The sequence below is a fragment of the Uranotaenia lowii genome, chromosome 1, assembly GCF_029784155.1.
Source record: "Uranotaenia lowii strain MFRU-FL chromosome 1, ASM2978415v1, whole genome shotgun sequence".
In the NCBI taxonomy this organism is placed as follows: domain Eukaryota; kingdom Metazoa; phylum Arthropoda; class Insecta; order Diptera; family Culicidae; genus Uranotaenia; species Uranotaenia lowii.
This window is the reverse complement of record NC_073691.1, coordinates 69566739-69584779: the sequence shown is the minus strand read 5'-3', so window position 1 is coordinate 69584779 and position 18041 is coordinate 69566739. Positions and strand designations below refer to the sequence as shown.

Here is an 18041-nt window from a genome sequence, read left to right as displayed (position 1 = left end):
AATTAGATTTTTAAGAATATTTAAAGCAAATTTGCTTTCGCAGCTCGTAAAATTGTTAATTTCACTCGTTTCACTGACACAGAAGAGAAGAAATATGAAATCAAAACAGAAATGAATTATTTGTATATACCGTTAGAGTAAGCAAGATAGATTGAAATGATATTTCAAGGCGGGCGGCGTATGTTAGAAAAGGAAGGAAAATATATCGACAATCAAAATGCTTGAACACCCCCAGCAATAAAAAACATCGCACGGCTTGACAGTCATGCCGTCGCGTATGTGTGGTAGTGTGTGACTACCGAAACAGCTGACTGAAAAAGCAGCAACACAGTCGAACATAAACCATCGCCGTGTTGAAATCGTCCCACAATAAACCGCCGCGAATCTAATCGAAATTAAAGTTTAAGTGGTTTTTATTTTATCCGCGAATTCCGAACAAGTGTCCGAACCGGTTAAGTGCTCGGGTGAACATTTTTCCCCCAACATATACAAACATGGCCGACTTTCTATCATATCCGATTTAAACTGATTTCAGACGACATTTTATAGGATCTTTCCACTATGCAGTTGGAATTGCGTTTTGCATCACTATTGTAAACTACTTGAGCTATCATTTCTGGTAGTATTTAATATTTGTTCGGATGTGGAAATGAAGAAAATTTACTTCTACGATAATTCTAAATAAATAGGGCTTTCAGCTCTCGCAGAAAGTCTGAAAATAAGATTAAAATTTTATTGGAGATTATTTTGTGGATCGGAAAAATCAATTCAATATCTGCAAAGCGAAAAACAAAGCAATAATTTGCCTGTTGAATTATAGAAGCTAAACTGATCGTTTTTTTATTGCTCAACAATTTCAAAGCACACGAGTTTCTATTGAAAAAGCTACTGTCCCACTTGAGGCTAAACATGAATATTTTAAAATTTATAGTAAAAAACCATTTCATGACTTTCTTTTTTTTTCATGACTCATAAGCTTTGTTGGACTGGACTCTCAATTTGTTGTAATGTTATCTCATAGTTGTAGTTTTCCTGTAAATTCTTAAAAAAAAATCTTTATTGCAATCCAAGGTTTTTAAGAGTCATGAGAGAAACTCTTCGAAAATATAACATTTTTCTATTGAAGTTTCGCGACTTTGAAGTTTAAATTTTATTTAGTTTTAATCACCCTCAATTGAGATTCTAAAGCGAATAATTTTAAAATTACCCTTTAAATTTTTTTTAAATGAAGATTTTTTACCGGAAGATCCAGGTTAGCAGTCAATACTTTTATTTGACCCACATCATTTTCAGATGTATTTTCGACAATTCCAACATGATTGAATATGAAAGCTGTCAAAAACCATAAACACTTGAAAATAAGTGTTTTTTTTAAATTTTTTTAATTCGGAACCATTTTTAGACTTAATTTAGGAATAAGGCCCTTTTTGCCAAAGAGTTATAAGTGTATACAAGCTTATTTTAAAGGTTTGTTATTTTTTTTTAATCTGAAACCACCAAATATAGCTTGAAATATAAAAAAATCTTTGACACTATTGATTTAAAATCGATCATGATTTCCATTTGAAAAGCTTAGTTCCGAAATAAGGGGTAAGATTAATCACTTTGTTTAATATTTTTCGATTATTTTTTCTATTAAGGGGAATGTGGCATGTTTCATATTTTGTAAACCAGTACTGGACTCCAATGAATAGAATTGTAATAGAAATTTATAAGACTACTTTAAATTGGATTTCAAACTCGATTTCAATTTTTGTTTAGAATTTGAGGCTTTTAGGTAACAATGAGCAGTTATTTTTTGGATGCTGTTGATCATAAAGGATACAAAACACCTTCTGAATTTCGGTATTTCTTGGTATAGATTTCTTCGCGGTCCAAAAAAAAACAAAATTGCGGTCCTAAATGTGTTAAAGCCGTTCGTATAAATATAAATCGTATATAAAATCGAAAGATGGACAATGATGCTGCATAAATTAAGTAGCTAAGTTTTTCAACATTAAAAGCAAAATTATAACCACAAAATCAAATAAAATTTTGCTTTTTGCCTCATTCAATTTCCCTTTTTTCCTTCAAAGTCTTTCCATTCAATAGGGTATCTAGCCTTTTGTCCTAGACTGGCTTACTCTGGGAAAATTTCCCTATTTTTTAAAAATTAAAAATTTACCTCAAAATAGAACAAAAACTACACCTATACTATACCTATGGAAAATAGTTGATCTCTCACATAAATAAACTTGCTGCTTCTAAACGCTTCGATTTCATCAGGATTGGAATTTACATTTTTACTTCCATTTTCCCCAATTTGAAACTGAACTCATAGGTTTTTAATCATAGAAAAAAGGTTTGAAATGTTTTAACTTTAGACTTACTTAGTGATTATTATGTGGAAAATTTTCATGTCGATCAAACTTACCCTGGTGATAAATGTTACCCCGCTTTACAGCACTTAGAATTGAGATTACTTAGACAGTGCAATCAATACATATCTCATGTATTAAAATAGTATTTAGAGTTAAACTGGAGGATAAAAAAGTGCCTTTTTGTTATTTTTTTTAAAGAGATTTTGACAATGCATTTTTGTTATTAACATTGTATAATACCCCTATCATGTATAAAGAAAAAAAATTGACCGATAAATAATCTATCGAACTGGCAATGTTACGTTCCACGTTAGTTCTGTATTTTTTATTTTTCGCAGAGTTTAACTGTAGGCATGACCATTTGAAGTGTTTGAATGTACGCGTTCAAAATCGTTGAATTCGGCCAGTCGCAATAGAAAATTTAATTGTGATCTCCAACCATAGTTGCAAGTTTTCAGATAATCATTTGAAATCAGTGCAGTGAGTATCAGTACAGAGTACAGAGTTTCACATAAAAAAGAGTCACTTTTCAAAATTGTTCTATGGACGATAAATTCGTGTTACATAAATCTTTATTTGAATCAAACCTCTTATTTTTGCATTTAGAATTAAAATCGCTACTTCTTGAAATCAATTGATATTTTCTCAATAAAATATCAACATCAATCATTTGTTTCAATTTAAATACACTGGTTTGAACAACATTTTTTTTAGAAATTAGACGATTTTCGAACTTGCCAAAAAAAAGTCCTTGACATTCCTGCTCTTTCCAAACTAAACATGAGTGATCAAGAAGCTCAAACAAATTCTTAATAGGAATAGTCATTAGGATACCTTGTACAAGATCTGGAGCAATCTCTAAAACCAATCTTTGAGCTTTCCGATTTAATATTTACCACTTTAAAATGGTTCACAAGGTGGAAAATAGTAATTTTACAGGTTAAAAAAAACCAACATACAGGATCTCAATGAAACTTGATGTTTCCTCGAAGAGATACCCTTTTCTTAATTCTAAGCGTAGATTTTTCGAGGATATGATGGCTAGCATCTAACAAATGCTAAAACTACCAACCCACAGAAAGTGTATTATGTGTGTCGTGACCGGGATTCGATCTCATGCCCGCTGGCTTAGAAGACTTGAAGGCTATCCTCTACGCCACGGGCTGCGGTTAGCAATTTGATTATAAAAACGCACAGATTTGAATAAGTTAATTTATTGAGCACTAGATAGGTTGATATTAATCAAATACTATTTTTTGTTGCATCAGCCTTGTTCTGTACTTCAAAAATTTCCTGCAGGGAATATCAAACATCACGCAAATCGAGATAAAATTTGCAAAAGATTTATGTGCCAACGTGAACAAAAAGCAGGTTTCATTGTATATAAAAAAAAATTATAAGAACGTAAAAACTATCATGAAAATGAATTTTTTTAAAAGTAAAATTAAGTTTTTTTGCTGTGGAATTACGATATTTACGATTCTTTGTCCAAGATGAAAATGCAAACATTTTGCGTCCATCGTTTTAACAGATTCGATAGTACATCACTGTGAGCAATATAATTTTTTAAACTGCATGTCTTCAATCTTCCGAACACGATGTGAGACTTATCACACCAGAAAAACGTACAAAAAAAGTCAAGAATCAAACTTATTCACTTTAGACAGAAATATGATGAACAAATTCTTATCAAATCTTTATGAAACTCAATTTGTAAATGTATGTTCTTTGGAAAGATGTTTTAAAACTGTAAAACTTGTATTTGACAATTGACAGGTATAGACTGGCAGTTTTTTGAAAAGTTGTGGTAAGTTCAGTTTTTTTCTAAACTGGAACACTTGTTTTAGTTCTAACTTTTAGTTTTTAAGAGATTGCACAAATATTATTTTATATTTCTTCGATCCCTTCGATCTGGCATCTCTGCCCTTGAAAAAGTCGTTTTCCTGCTTGTAACGCTCAGGATAAGAAAACGTCAACATTCAAGGCAGTTAGTGCTCGTGATGCTTACGATGAGATTTATTAACATCACCATGAAATTCAAAGAGGGAAAATCTCACTCATAAAAATCTCAATTTAATGAGATTTTGTAACTTTGTCTCCAACACAATTACTTCGTATGCAGATCGAAAAATATTAACTACTCTGATAATGTAGAATCAATTAAAAAAAAATTGTGGGTAGAGCCTTTAAATAAATTATTTTCAAGTTTTTGTTCTCAATTTGGCCTGAAAACATGGAAAGGCATTTTGGCATGTCAAGAAAGAGATCACCCCAAATAAGGCTCACATATCCAAAGTATTATGTAATTTTTTACGTCTTCTAAATTCATAGATTTTGCATTTTTAAAATGATGACTGTTGAAAATCGTGAATAAAGAACCCTTCGCGGGTCAGTATTTATTTGTAGATTGGTCTGTCGGCCAAGTCTGGTGAATTTCGTAAAGATTTTTTTCGCTGTGCCCTCTTAACATGGAATTACCCTTATATAACTAGCTTCAAGGACGTTATCTAGTTAGGGCCAACTAGTCCAAATGTTAACTTTTAAGCAGTTGTGCTAAAGCATTTAAAGCATTTAATGAAACCTTAATAGTTACTTAGGTTAAAAAAAATTAATAGAGTCTACTTTTTAATTTTACGATAGTTTTTTTGAACATATTTATATCACGCTAGGGGAGATAAGGGCATAATGGCAACCTTAAGAAGGACGTTTGTTTAACCATGGAAAACAGTTATAATATGTGAGTAACATCATTGTTTCGTGTTAAGACGCTCAAAAAGTCTGCTTCATAACTGGCTGAAACTTGAAAAAGTAGACGAAACTCTCTAATATGTGTTGTAAGCCTACTTGTTTGAATAATTCCACTAAATCGAAGCAATTTCGATGCCAACTTACTTTCTTCTTCGCTCACTGAAGAAAATTAAAAGTTGCTATCGAAATACCGGTAAATGAACTTTTCATATACCGTGGTTGAATTAAATGAAACCTTTTTATGGTTTGATTCTGTAGATAAAACCGTTCAAAAATGCATTTTAAATTTTTTTTCCGAAAGCTGAAAATTAGTCACTGTAGGGGCATAATAACAACCCCGCTGGGGCAGTACAAGCACCGGGCACGATGAGCGTTTTCTGCAGTGAAATCTAGAAGCGAATCGAACTTGATGAAGTCAACTGAATTATAGAGCTATAGCTTCACTAGTTTCATCTAAGGATTTAGCCTATTGGTATGGTGTCGTAGAGATAATCAGAGGATTCGAGTTCGATTCCTGGTGGAGGCGATTTTTTTCATTCACCATTCATGATCGATGCATTCTGCACTAAACAAAGAGTCGTAGATCCATCAACACAAGCAACAACAAAATAATGTATGTTTGTTTTTAAAATACAAACTCTCACACACACACTCATACATTATGTTTCTGGTGCTTTCCTTGAGCAGGAATCGAAATCGAGTCCTCTGATTACCTCTACAATACCTTGCCCATAGGCCAACTCGTTAGATGAAACTAGCTTGACTGTAGCTCTACAATTCAGTTGACTTCCTCGAGTTGAATTCGCTGCTAGATTCTAGGGCAGAAAATATTCATCATGCCTCGATCGATGGTGCTCTGTTTGCCCCGGGTCAAACATTTAAATGATGATAAAAATTGAGGAACAATGTTTACATCATGTTGCAGTGCGGACATTATAGGTCAAGATGATTTAAAGATCATTGAAAGCCATTTTTCCGGTGCTCATAAATTATAATATTCTCGTCACTTGAACCTAGTTGTTTTTTACATTTCTGTAATGATGTTGAAGAGATTTCTATTTTGCTGAAAAATGAATACTATAGTAACTACAAAACTGTTCCTCGTGAAAATTTATTTGACAAAAATATGTATTTCCTAAAGAGAGGAGCCCAGTTCACCCTGGGTGCTCTTAATGTCATTATCTCCCCTACTGATTTTACCTGTTTTATAAATAAATTTCTAAATGCTTGATTTCTTCATGTGAAATATGTGAAAACATGTTTTTAATACTTTTAGTGTAATCCGAAAACATTTGTGAAATCTTGTGAAATGAACATTTAGTGATATTTTTCTTCTAACAATACTTTACTTTTAAAGTTAGATTGGATAAAAACCAATTTTTTTATTATAAGAGACGTTTAATCTACTTTGGTTATTCGCGTCTTTTTTAAATAGAGAAAATTACAATATTTTACAAGTTTTTAGTAAATCCTATTGCTTTAACAAAGTTTCAAATTATATCCTCCTGTTTTGCTACATTTTTAGGTAAATTCTTCATGAAAAAAAAAAAACAATTGCAATGTAGGAACAAATTGGCCAAAAGCCTCCAATATTTGTGTTTTTTTAATTGTAAAACATTGTCCATTCTCAATTAACCATAAATATACAATCAATTTCATGAATCTCTCAATCATACAAAATACCAAAAAGATTCAATTTTAACATGTGCTTCCTTATTTGATTACTGGGTTAGTGGTCACAGAATAGGCTGATCGACCCCGCACATGTTGCTGTACACAACATTCTGTACAACCCCAAAAGAACAACATTCGATTATACAACTTTAATTAGGTTTCGGAAAGTTCATCAACCAACAACGATTTACCTTCAGCGGCCGGGTGATGGTAACGGTTTCGATTGTCGTCGTCGGGGCCATTTTATCCGGAGAAGGACCACGTTTGTTGCTGCAATCAAAAGTGGGAGAGAAAACCAGAAAGACACTTAGTTAGCACTAACAATTAGGACAACAGAGCAAATTAGTTAGTAGTAGATACGATTTAAAACGAGTTCTTTCGTTTACCTCCTTCGAAGCAGCCAGCAGGGGGCTATACCTTTTAAATTGAACAAATCTTACATAGCGTTGGTTCTGGATGGAGAAAGTTTTTTTTTCTTACAAGTTTGTTATAACCGGCGAGAGTGGAAGGAGGGAATACCTACATTTCTTAAACAAACAAACGATGGATGGGAAAAATTGTTGTAAAAGAACTCGCATACAACTGTGTTAAGGAAACACCAAAGCCAAAGCGTCGGTTTTATAGAATGGGCTCAGCCAAGCCTAAAACTAAGTTAGTAAGTAGAGTGGGCTTTCGCTCACCTGCGGTCGTCAGTAAATTATAAAGTTTTTAGCCGTTTATTTGCCAGGGCTGAAAAGGCTCAGGCGTAGGTGTTGAGATGTAGTTTTGAGCTTTCGTTTGTTCGTTTTTTTTTCTACTCGCGTTCTGAAGAATGATTATTTCTTCAACCTAAAAGTTGTACCTCCAGTCAGAAGGAAGAAAGTTTTCCCGACTTGATTGGTAAATTGTAATAAAAACGCTCCTCATTGAGATAGTATGTTCTCCACGTAAACAAGTTAATGCCACAAATTAGGTTTCGAAAACTGATCCCGGCACGGTTCGGTGCGATTCAATCAGAAAATTCAATTAGTTTCAATTGCGCTAATGAATTTTTCTACGACAGCTGGGTATCACATTCACCACAATCACATGAACACTTACACACAAACAAAACGAACGTTGGGCCGATTCCGCTAAAACGGCCGATCAATATCGGGACCAAATAGGACCGAACTAGATCAATGATGGCGGGCCCATAAAACATCCACTCAATTTCAGCATCCCTCGCATCGTTTAGTGGTCCGCTTCTAGTGTCATCTTCCCCAGCACAACAAATTGGAATAGACCAGAGGGCAGCAAAAGGGCCGAGGTTTGAGCTGGGAAATTGAGTTAGAGGGCTGCAGATAGGGTCGACAGAAAAAAAAAAGTTAAGTAAAATACATCAATGAACGAACCACCGCCATCGTCGAGCCAAGAGGGTCACACATGAATGGTTGTTATTGGCCATCAATCGGCCAGGGAGCATCGGGTTCAGTTCTCGTCTCTAGGCACATCATGATGGGGTCAGTTTCCCAGCAGCTCAAATTGCCATAAGCTACCACAACACAACACCATTCATTCGTGCAGAGTGTGGTCACGTAAACAACAAATAACAGCAACAGCAACAAAGCGCCATGAAATTTATCACCACCATTCGCGGAATGTGTGAAACTAAACATCAAACCCGAAACCCCTAGCCGAAACGCTCGACCCAATGCAATGGACTCGACCCTGTCCCATCCTTGTAGTTATTGGCACTCAACTTGAGCGGTTCGTTCTGAATGGGAAATTGGAACGGGGTGTTTGACATATTTGAAGCAAGGAAAAATATAATAACTTTGGAACCTGCGAGAACTTGACTAAACATTTTCAAACGTCGACTAATACAAATTGTTTTCAAATGTGCACCATTAACTCTTTCTGAACATTCAATTGCGGATTTTTTGCATTTTATTTTTGTTGAAATAACGTAAAGTATACAAAAAGTGTTTAGTACATATTTTATGATTTTTCTTGTTTCAGAAAACTTTTTCTTGAGATCCTAACTCTCTAGAAACCATTTTTTTGGTGAAAAATTCGCAGAAGTTGTATTTTATAGTTACAAAAAAAAACTTTTGTTCTACATAGCGCCGATGTGGTCTAGCGAATAGGCTGGCGTGAGTCTGGTTTTAGTATGCCAGGCGTACTGGGTTCGATTCTCGGTATCGGCAAGAAAACTTTTGGGTTCGAATCCCATTAGTGGCCGACAGGTAAGATGTGGTTCCTCATATAACTGACTATTTAATAAGAATGTTCAATCAGTTGCAAGCTGGCCAGGTATATACACGGATGCCGGAATACCTGTAAGTAAACTATCCCACCTGATTGACTCGTTCTTCTAAAATACACCTTACATCAAAACAATACATTCACTTTCTAACAGTTCATACGAAGCCATGGGGTCCGATTATGGTGTATGCACTGCATTGGAGATTTGTCGGACTTAATAATCTAAAGAATGCATGTGAGCACATACTTAGGCAGAAACTGCGGTGAATCCGTGCATCCATGGTGGATTACCAACATACATACATACAAACAACTTTTGTTCTACAACCACAAATTTCAACCACTGCTCCAATAATGAACTTCCTTGAAGGTGGAATTATCGGTATATGATTCTATGCCGGACCGGCATTAACAAGCTGTATGTATGTTGGTAATCCACCATGGGTGCACGGATTCACCGCAATTTTACCAAAGTATGATCACCTCTGCATTCTACCTATTATCGATTTCGCGTGTCTCTAATGCAGAATTTTCCATACCCGATGCCGGACCGACATTAACAAGCTCTCTAATAACTGGCATTGTCCACCCAGCACAACCGCATTGCATATGTTAAAAGAAACCAAATAAAACATATCACATATCCTTCCACAAGACAAAGTAGGATGGAAACAATCAACCATTAAGGCTATTGTCGAATGATGTAGTGAGCGCTGTGTTTGTATGTAAACCAGCATTTTAAAAAAAACATTATTTGTTTCCACCCGCCGCTACAACAAAAAAAACACCAGTCAAGATGAGCTGTGCGTGTGTATGTAAACCGGTCGGCAATAGAAAACAGTTTTTAGTATTTCATTCTCTTCAAAGACAAAGGAGGATGAAAAAAACACCGGCCAAACGGCAGACGGCCAATGTAGTGCGTTTTTAATAACAGGAAGGACTATGAAAATAAACCTTAGTTTGCTTACCGACTCAGATGGTGCACTGGGTAAAATATCGAACTGACAAGCCAAGATGAAATGTTGCAGTGAGTTCGATTCTCACTACATTTTTTTAGATGAATTATCCAATAGAATGAAAAAAATCATATTTTTTTTTGTTTCGCTTGAATGTTGTAGTAATGCTTCATTTTGCTTGGGAGCTCTTGTTTTTATCCCATTAGTTTTTTTTTCAATCATATCATTTTGCTAAATAGGCATTGGATTTATACAACCTGTTCTATGGGTTTAGCCTAGGGTTACCATATCTTTCAAAGGCAAAAGGAGTACATTGACATAATTTTTTTTTCCAAAAGAGGGGAAACATTATATGATGAAAAACCGATAATGTTGTTCATATACCGCCAATCTGTTGAAAACTATGTGATTAACATGACAATTGGAATTTTTTTTATAATGCTTTTTGACTATTGAAAAAGAAAGGTCAGGGGTTGAATATTTCTAAGTGGATTTTTCAAAGGTATTATAATACTTTTGATATTGTGCTGACAAACTACATCAAATATTACAAAATACTGTATTTCAAAAAAAGTGTCTTTAAAGACATCCATTTTTATCTCTTAACAAACATTATTTATGCATTTTTATTTGTGTACCAGGCTTTTGAGAAAATTGCTTTTGTGCACATTGATTACTGTTTGAGGTTTTATGGCATACTTAAAGGCGCTTTTCGCGCTCACTGTTAATTACGACTTAAAGATGCCCTTACATCACCGGGTATTTAAGTAAGTTGTTCGTTGTTAGTTGTATTTCTTTGGCAATTCTTGTGTAAGATGTTGAACACAAACTTCATAAACAGACAGTTCTTTTTTTATTAAATTCAACAAAAAAACAAAATTTCAAAAAAAGAAGAGTACGACCATTTCTCGATCCAAAAAGAGCACTTGTACTTTCAAAAGAGTACGTATGGTATCCCTAGTTTAGCCATATGTATTAGTAAAGCTTAGTTCAGTAAGGGATGGGATAGTTATGAATGCGCGTATCTTGAAAACCATTCGTTTGATTAAAAAACTTTCCAAGAAAGAAATGAAGGTAACTTCATGATTATTCAGGGAAAAATATGAAAAAATAGCGTTTTTGGTAAGATATAATCATATTTTATTCTTGGTAACTCCCACCGGTCAGCGCACACCTTTCCAGCATGATATTGATCAGATTTTTCCAGTAATATTTCATTTGATCAATGATACCGTTACTGCTTTGACCATTCGGAGACGATTCGGTGGAATCAGCTGTTTTGAGTTTACCAAAACTTGATTTTTTTGTGCTACTAAAACACGTTTTTACTGAAATGTCCGCTAGCAAAATTAAACAAAAACATAGTAGAACCATCGCAAGACTCAATTAAAAGTCGAATCATTAAGTCGATAATTCCGCTGTTTTCAAAGAAGTCTACTCAGGGCCGTAGGAAGAACCGACAAGGGGGGGGGGGGGGGACAGATTTTTTCTATAACATTTTTGCTTGAAAAATGCAATCATAAACAAAAAAAAAATGAAGGTCCTTTATAATTATTCAGGTTTGAGCTTTTTTACTTTTGAAGTAAAATATTTATGATAATTTCTAACTTCTAAATTTTTTTTCAAGAAGTTTAAAAAAGAGGGATTTGAAGAACTAATTTTAAAGAAATACTTTTCAAATTTACCTAAATACGAAAGTAGTAAGCTAATTTTTTTTTGACAACAGGCATGACTATTTGAGGCATTGGTAAAAAAAATTAAAATATTTAGAAATAGAAGCAAGAGATTAAATTTTGCGGTTCAAATTAAATTAATTTTCTTCTCTTGTACAGTCCTTTAAAAGTAAAATAAGTAGTTTGAATCTTGCTTAAGAAGAATATTCAACATTATTTGGTGGGGATTCGACCAGACCAAACTGAACACCATCGGAATATTCTTAAACTGCAGATTTAGAAAATCAAGTTATTCTTATGCGAGATCGCAAAAACTATAATAATTCACTGAGATGTGATTTTTGGATTGTTAAAATGTGATTCTGGTCGTAAAGTTTTACCAATTTTGTTTATAGTTGAAAATATTTGAAGTGACATAAAAAAATGCTGATAGCGTTCAGAATGGTCTGGTCGAATCCAGACCAAATAATGTTAAAAAAAACCTGTAGAATATGTTTTCAGTTGAATTTAAAAATATAAAATCTAGGTTTCTCAAAAATCAAAATTTAATTTTATATTGATGATTTCTTCTGGTTTGTGTTTCAAACTGACTCTGATTGAATATTATACTACAATTTTTAATTCAGAATCAAAATTATGAAACTGCGATCGCTTGTTATTTGAATCCTTCATGAAATTCTCTTTTTGATATTTTAATTTTGATTATAAAAATCAACTTTGAGCTGCATCTGAATTTTTAAATTTGGATTCCTAATCTGAGTAGTGCTTTTTGAATCTTGGTTTGAAATCTGGATTCCGAATTTGAAAACGATTTTTTTTTAAAACGATCTGGAAATCTAGGTTCCAGATAATAATTTTTACTAATTATGAGCCTTAACGCGAAATTCTCAACAAGAAATTTCATATTTGAATTCTGAATTTCTGGCTTTCAATGTGAATTCTTTCTTCAGTTATTTATTCGAAATTAACCTTATGAATCCATAGGAAAATTGCGAATGATGAAACTGTTTCATATTTTTCAATTCTAAATCACCATTATGAATTTTTCCTACGATTTAATCTGCATAAGAATAATAAGTAAATATTTTCATTTCATATTCCGAAAGATTGAACATGAAAGTTTGAAATGCAAATCGAGATTCGAATCAAGATTTTTTTCCAATCCAAATGAATAAAAACTGAAGTTCAGCAACAATAAACTGGATGCAGAATTCAAAATCTTATCACAGACATCGGATTTTGATGTTAATAAGCAAATTTGGAACCACAAAATCCGATTTTTTTTCTGGCCTAAGCTTTCCAGATATTTTTCTTCAAGTATCCGGGTCGTGCAAATCTGGGATATTTCCTCCAATATCCGCCAATATTGAAATCATTTGAAAAATCAAGAATAAAAACACTTGAATTTAGTTTAAAGAAATTATTTAAATCATATTTTAAGCTATAAAAAAATTGTTTACATTAGTTTTGATAAAATTGACTCAAAAAATTTTGACGCAGAATAATTTCAATGACTCTATTTAATTTTTTGTTTGATTTTACAAATAAAGTGCAAAAATTTGGGTAAAATATGGGCGATTTGGAAAGCTTTGTCTATTCTTTATGAAATTCGATATTCGGGATCAAATTTCTATCAACAAATTAGACATTTTTTCAAAGTTCTGAGTCGAGATTGTTACTCGTGCTTGAATCATTTTACTCGTTTATAACAATTTAATTTGTAATTTGTAATTTTGAGTTTAGATAAGAACATTTTGCCTGGCATTTTTGAAACCCCATGGGGGAGGTTTAACCCCCAAAAAACACCTAGTTCCTACGATCATGATTCTACCCTTTTTAAGCTTTTGAAAACAAATCCAAAGTTTTCGTCATGAAAATTTAGTGTTTTTTCTCCACAGGATTCGAGTCTTGCCAAATCATGATATTTTTCCTTAAACAACCAGAAAATATAACTTTATTCTGCTAGAGGCCTTTTCAGAACAAGAAATGTTACAGAATCCAACAGCCGTAACTTGTGAAACATTATTTATTCCACAAGTTTTGTTGTCCATTAAAAATTATCTGTGGCATTTTCTCGGCTCCGGCTCCACAGCTTACAAGCTCTGGAACTAACAAAAATTTGTCTTTTGAGGTTTAGTTTACATGATTGGTTGCTGGGCATTTACTGGAAATTTCAAAATATACCCTAAGTTTTTTGCTTATTTGTTATTTGAAAAGCTTGTATAAGTTTTGAATTCCCTGATGATCTTCAACAGTAATTTCCGATCTTGTACTTCACTCCACCACTTGGTTTGAACTTTGTAGACATTCTTGACAGTGTTTTCATACTTTTTAACTATTTAAGCTTAAGATTTTCGGTATTCATAACGGTTTTGTCAGCTAAATTTCATAATGATGGATTTTGATTAAATCTGAGCACCATTATTTTTGTCTTCTTCTCTTGCATCTTTAATATCTCGGAGATGCGTAAGTTTTAAATATTGAAAAAAAAACGCAGGATAGTACTTTTTACAGGCAACACAACACTGTCAAAATTTTGCATATTCGAACAGTAGGGACTTAGCTTTAGCCAAATGAAAGTGTCCCTTTTCTATATGAACTTAGTATCTCCTTTGACGAAAATTAGAAAACAGGAAAAAGCATTAAATCCAACCCAAGAAGCAAATTCAAGTATAAGAGTTCAAAAGTAAAAAGTAATAACAGCTCTTATAGTAATAATTGCCATGAAATATGTAATTTGTCTTCAAAGCGTTTACAATATTATTTTTATTAAAATCATTGACTGTGGTAGAATCGATCACCCTTGAGAAAATACACTAATCCATTAGCTTCCTGAATAGCTCCAAAGGATATGCGCCTGATGGAATTCCTCTATTACTTAAAAAAAAAACTTTTTAAATTAACAAAGTATGCCATTATTCCTTCTGTTTGGCTCATCATTAAAATCCGGTGCTTTCTCTCAAGTATGGAAACAGTTCTTTCTTGTACCCATTTCCAAGACGGAAGAAAAATCTGAACATTAATGGAGAATAATGGAATGGAACATTAATGGAGAATAGTAATTTTATATAACATACCTAAACAATTTGAGACAATAGTGAAAGAAAAAATATAAACTTAACTGAGAAGCAACATGGATTTGTTAAAGGACGATCTAGAACGACTAATACTTAGTTATTTTCTTATAATATTCACTCAATGGATCAAGCAAATTCGGTTCAGGCTCTAAACACGGACTTCAGTAAAGCTTTTGATAGAATCGACATCCCCATGTTGTTTTATAAACTGCATAAAACGGATTAAGTGCGCAACTGTTGTAACGGATTAAGTTCTATTTGACAAAATGTACACAAATTTTTAAATTCAATGGTTAACTTTCGGAAAGCATCTTCGTAACACCTGGTGTGCCTCAAGGCTCTCATATTGGTTCCATATTATTTATCGTATACGTGAATGATATTACTTGTCGACTGAATCTATTAAACGTTCTTATATATGTAGACGATATGATGCTTTATATGCACGTCAATAACGAAGAAGATCTCAGAGTGTTTCTAAATTAAATATATTTATTTCACAATTTATACATTTATCCGTCTCACGACATAACTTGACGAACATGATTCCTAAAATTCACTCGGTCCATGGCAACCGTTCTCCAATTTCTCGGACATTCCACGTTTCGCCGCCTCGCTCGTTGCGCCCCTGCTCGCCTCGTTCCTACCGGATTGGCAGCGAATACCTGTTTTGCAGGACAGTCGTCCGGCATTCTTGCAACATGTCCTGCCTAGCGTATCCGTCCATCCTTCACCACCTTCTGGAAACTGGGTTCCCCGAAGAGTCGCACGAGCTCATTATTCATCCTTCGCCTCCACACTCCGTTCTCCTGCACGCCGCCAAAGATGGTACTTAACAATCATCGCGAGGCCGCGAAGTCGAGTTTCGAGAGAGGTTATTCTCAATGCAGTGGGTTTATTTCCGACGGCCGGGAGGAGGGCTCTCGGGATCTACAACCAGGATTGTTCAGGTTCGAATACTCCTGATGGAAGATTAGCTCGGAACGGAGGTCGGAAGAACCTACTTATAGAGAGGGTTACTCTTGAGATGTGGAACTATTTGCGCTGCAGTTAGCAAGCGTTAGCTGATTCCAGACAGCACGGTGGACGATAGTTGATTGCCAGCAACTTCAGCAGTGCATCAGAGCCAGATTGGGCGCATGCTGCTGAAGGTTCCTTGCGGCTCTTCAGAGCAATAAAAGCGTTGGAGAAACTGGACAGTCTATAAAGCTGCAAGTCGAGAGGATTATTCTCGTGCTTTCGAGTTGCGTTGCGCATGTGGTTAACATACGTGAGCTCATCTTCGACGGTTGGACACTGTTCTGGGTGCTTTGGACAAGATGGTTTGGGCGACGGTTAGTCGCTTGCGAAGTCAACCAGTTCTTGCTGCGGATTCCTGTCGGGAGTGCAGATTCTCGAAGTCATCGCCTAATGAAGTCTTTGAGAGGGAACGTGAAGAAAGTGGCAAGAGGTTGTTTATATGGGGTTATCAGAAAACTAAGTCCGAGAAATCAATACGCGGTACATTCGCATGCTGAGGTTATTAGCCCCCAGATTGAACGAAATTTTAGATTTGTCATCGATTCTTGTGCCAGTCAGCGTATGGTGCGAGACGGGAACCTGCTGGAGGACGTGCGAAACTGGAACCAATTCTGTTCCAATTATACTGTTGGATGTACTTGCGATCCCAGGTTTTTAGGACAACTTATTTTGGGTCAGAAATTGCACCGAGAATGGGAAAAGGATTACTTTTCTCTGAAAGCAAGTACAATTGGCGTTATCGCCCGAGGAAACCTGAACGACGAGTACTACCTCTTGATTTGTCGTTGAAGCCTAATCGAGACGATGCAAACGAGAAGTTAGCCAACGTGCACGAAATCGAAAACACATCCCAGTGGTCAGCCGAGGTGCCAACAACAGAAGGAACATCTGAGCAGTTAGATGATGTGCTCGCTGGTCTCAATCATACTGAGGGTGTGGTTGTAGATTATCAAGGCGAGAGCGACTACGAGAGTAGCAAGGAAATTCCTGATGATGATGATCAAGATTCCGTCAATCCAGTACCGACTTTGAGATGCAGTTAGCGAATCAGAGCTCTACGTGGCCAACGTAGCTGGCCGAACGTTCGATAGACGAAGATAACTGATGGTAAGGTTATCAATCGTTTAACGATTTGGTTGGTTGTGTCTAATGTCTAGCGACTTCATCGAGACCGAATATAAATACTGCAATTAGCGCACTCAGCACATACCAGGCCAGCCAACGAATAGGCATTGACAAGACATGAAGCGTTTTCTGCGATACCTTCAACGTATGATCGATGTGACGTTGATATACCGCACAAAAGCGAACACGGATCTACTTACAGGAATCTTATTTTGTGGTCAACGAAACCTCAGCAGACGGTCAGTCTGTTACCGACAGAAGCTGAGATAGGAGCCTTATGCCATTAAATCAAAAAGATTTGTGGTTAACAAACTTCCTAGGTGAATTGGGTGTGGTTAGCACTCCTTTCATGTTTATGAAGGACAACATCACTTGTATCCAGTACCTGGAGGAGGCACGAACTCATCAGCAGATGAAGCATCTGAACTTGAGGTATGCATTCAGGGAGATCAGGGAGATCGTTAGAAGCGGTCAGCTTACTTAACGACTCATTTCGACTGAGAATCAGCCAGCTGATGTGTTCAGCATTCTCAATTGCGAATTGAGGGGAGGTGTTGAAACTCACCGGTACAGGTTCGGATCCTCTGGAGCCAAACGTTGTCCGGATCGAAACTATGCGACTGTAGACGATTTCTGCAACGCGCCGTGCAGAACCAAAACACGGTTTGTTTTGGTTTTCCACTCCCTTTGTGTTCAATCTAAGAACAATGGATCTATGATTGCTGATGACAGTCGATGATGATAAACGCGGTACAAATGTCTACATTATCATACGGTTAAGCGAGACTGCTCAAATTGGGTTCGTGGTAACCCAACAGAGTGGCCAGATATTCTGGATAAGAGTATCAAAGTACTTGATCATTGAGAAATAAGTATTTGAGAAATAAGTATTTTCCGGGTTAGGGAATATTAGAAGTGGAAAGTGACAATTAGCAATCGCTTATTCATATAGTTGTATTCTAATGGCCTCACAGACGAAACTGAATAAAGATAACTCTATTCCATCACTGAAACATGCGTTTTCAACAAAAACAATCAAATTATCCAATGATATATTATTTTACTAACTGCAGAGTATTGAGTGAATGAATTTCAATACCCTTCAATATCGTTCACCATAGAGCAAATTCCCTTATTTTAAATTTTATTGTTATAGTTTTCGGTAGCGTAACAGGCGAAGTA

General features: G+C 35.2%; 1 protein-coding gene across 3 annotated transcripts in view; it reads right to left on the bottom strand.

Moving 5' to 3' along the window:
* LOC129750182 (transmembrane protein 47) overlaps positions 1 to 18041 on the bottom strand; it is a 205426-nt gene that overhangs the window by 19515 nt on the left and 167870 nt on the right. For all 3 annotated transcript variants that reach the window (XM_055745440.1, XM_055745438.1, XM_055745441.1), the window contains exon 3: positions 6974 to 7052. In XM_055745440.1, the coding sequence (XP_055601415.1) occupies positions 6974 to 7052 (79 nt within the window). The remainder of the gene's footprint in view (positions 1 to 6973; positions 7053 to 18041) is intronic.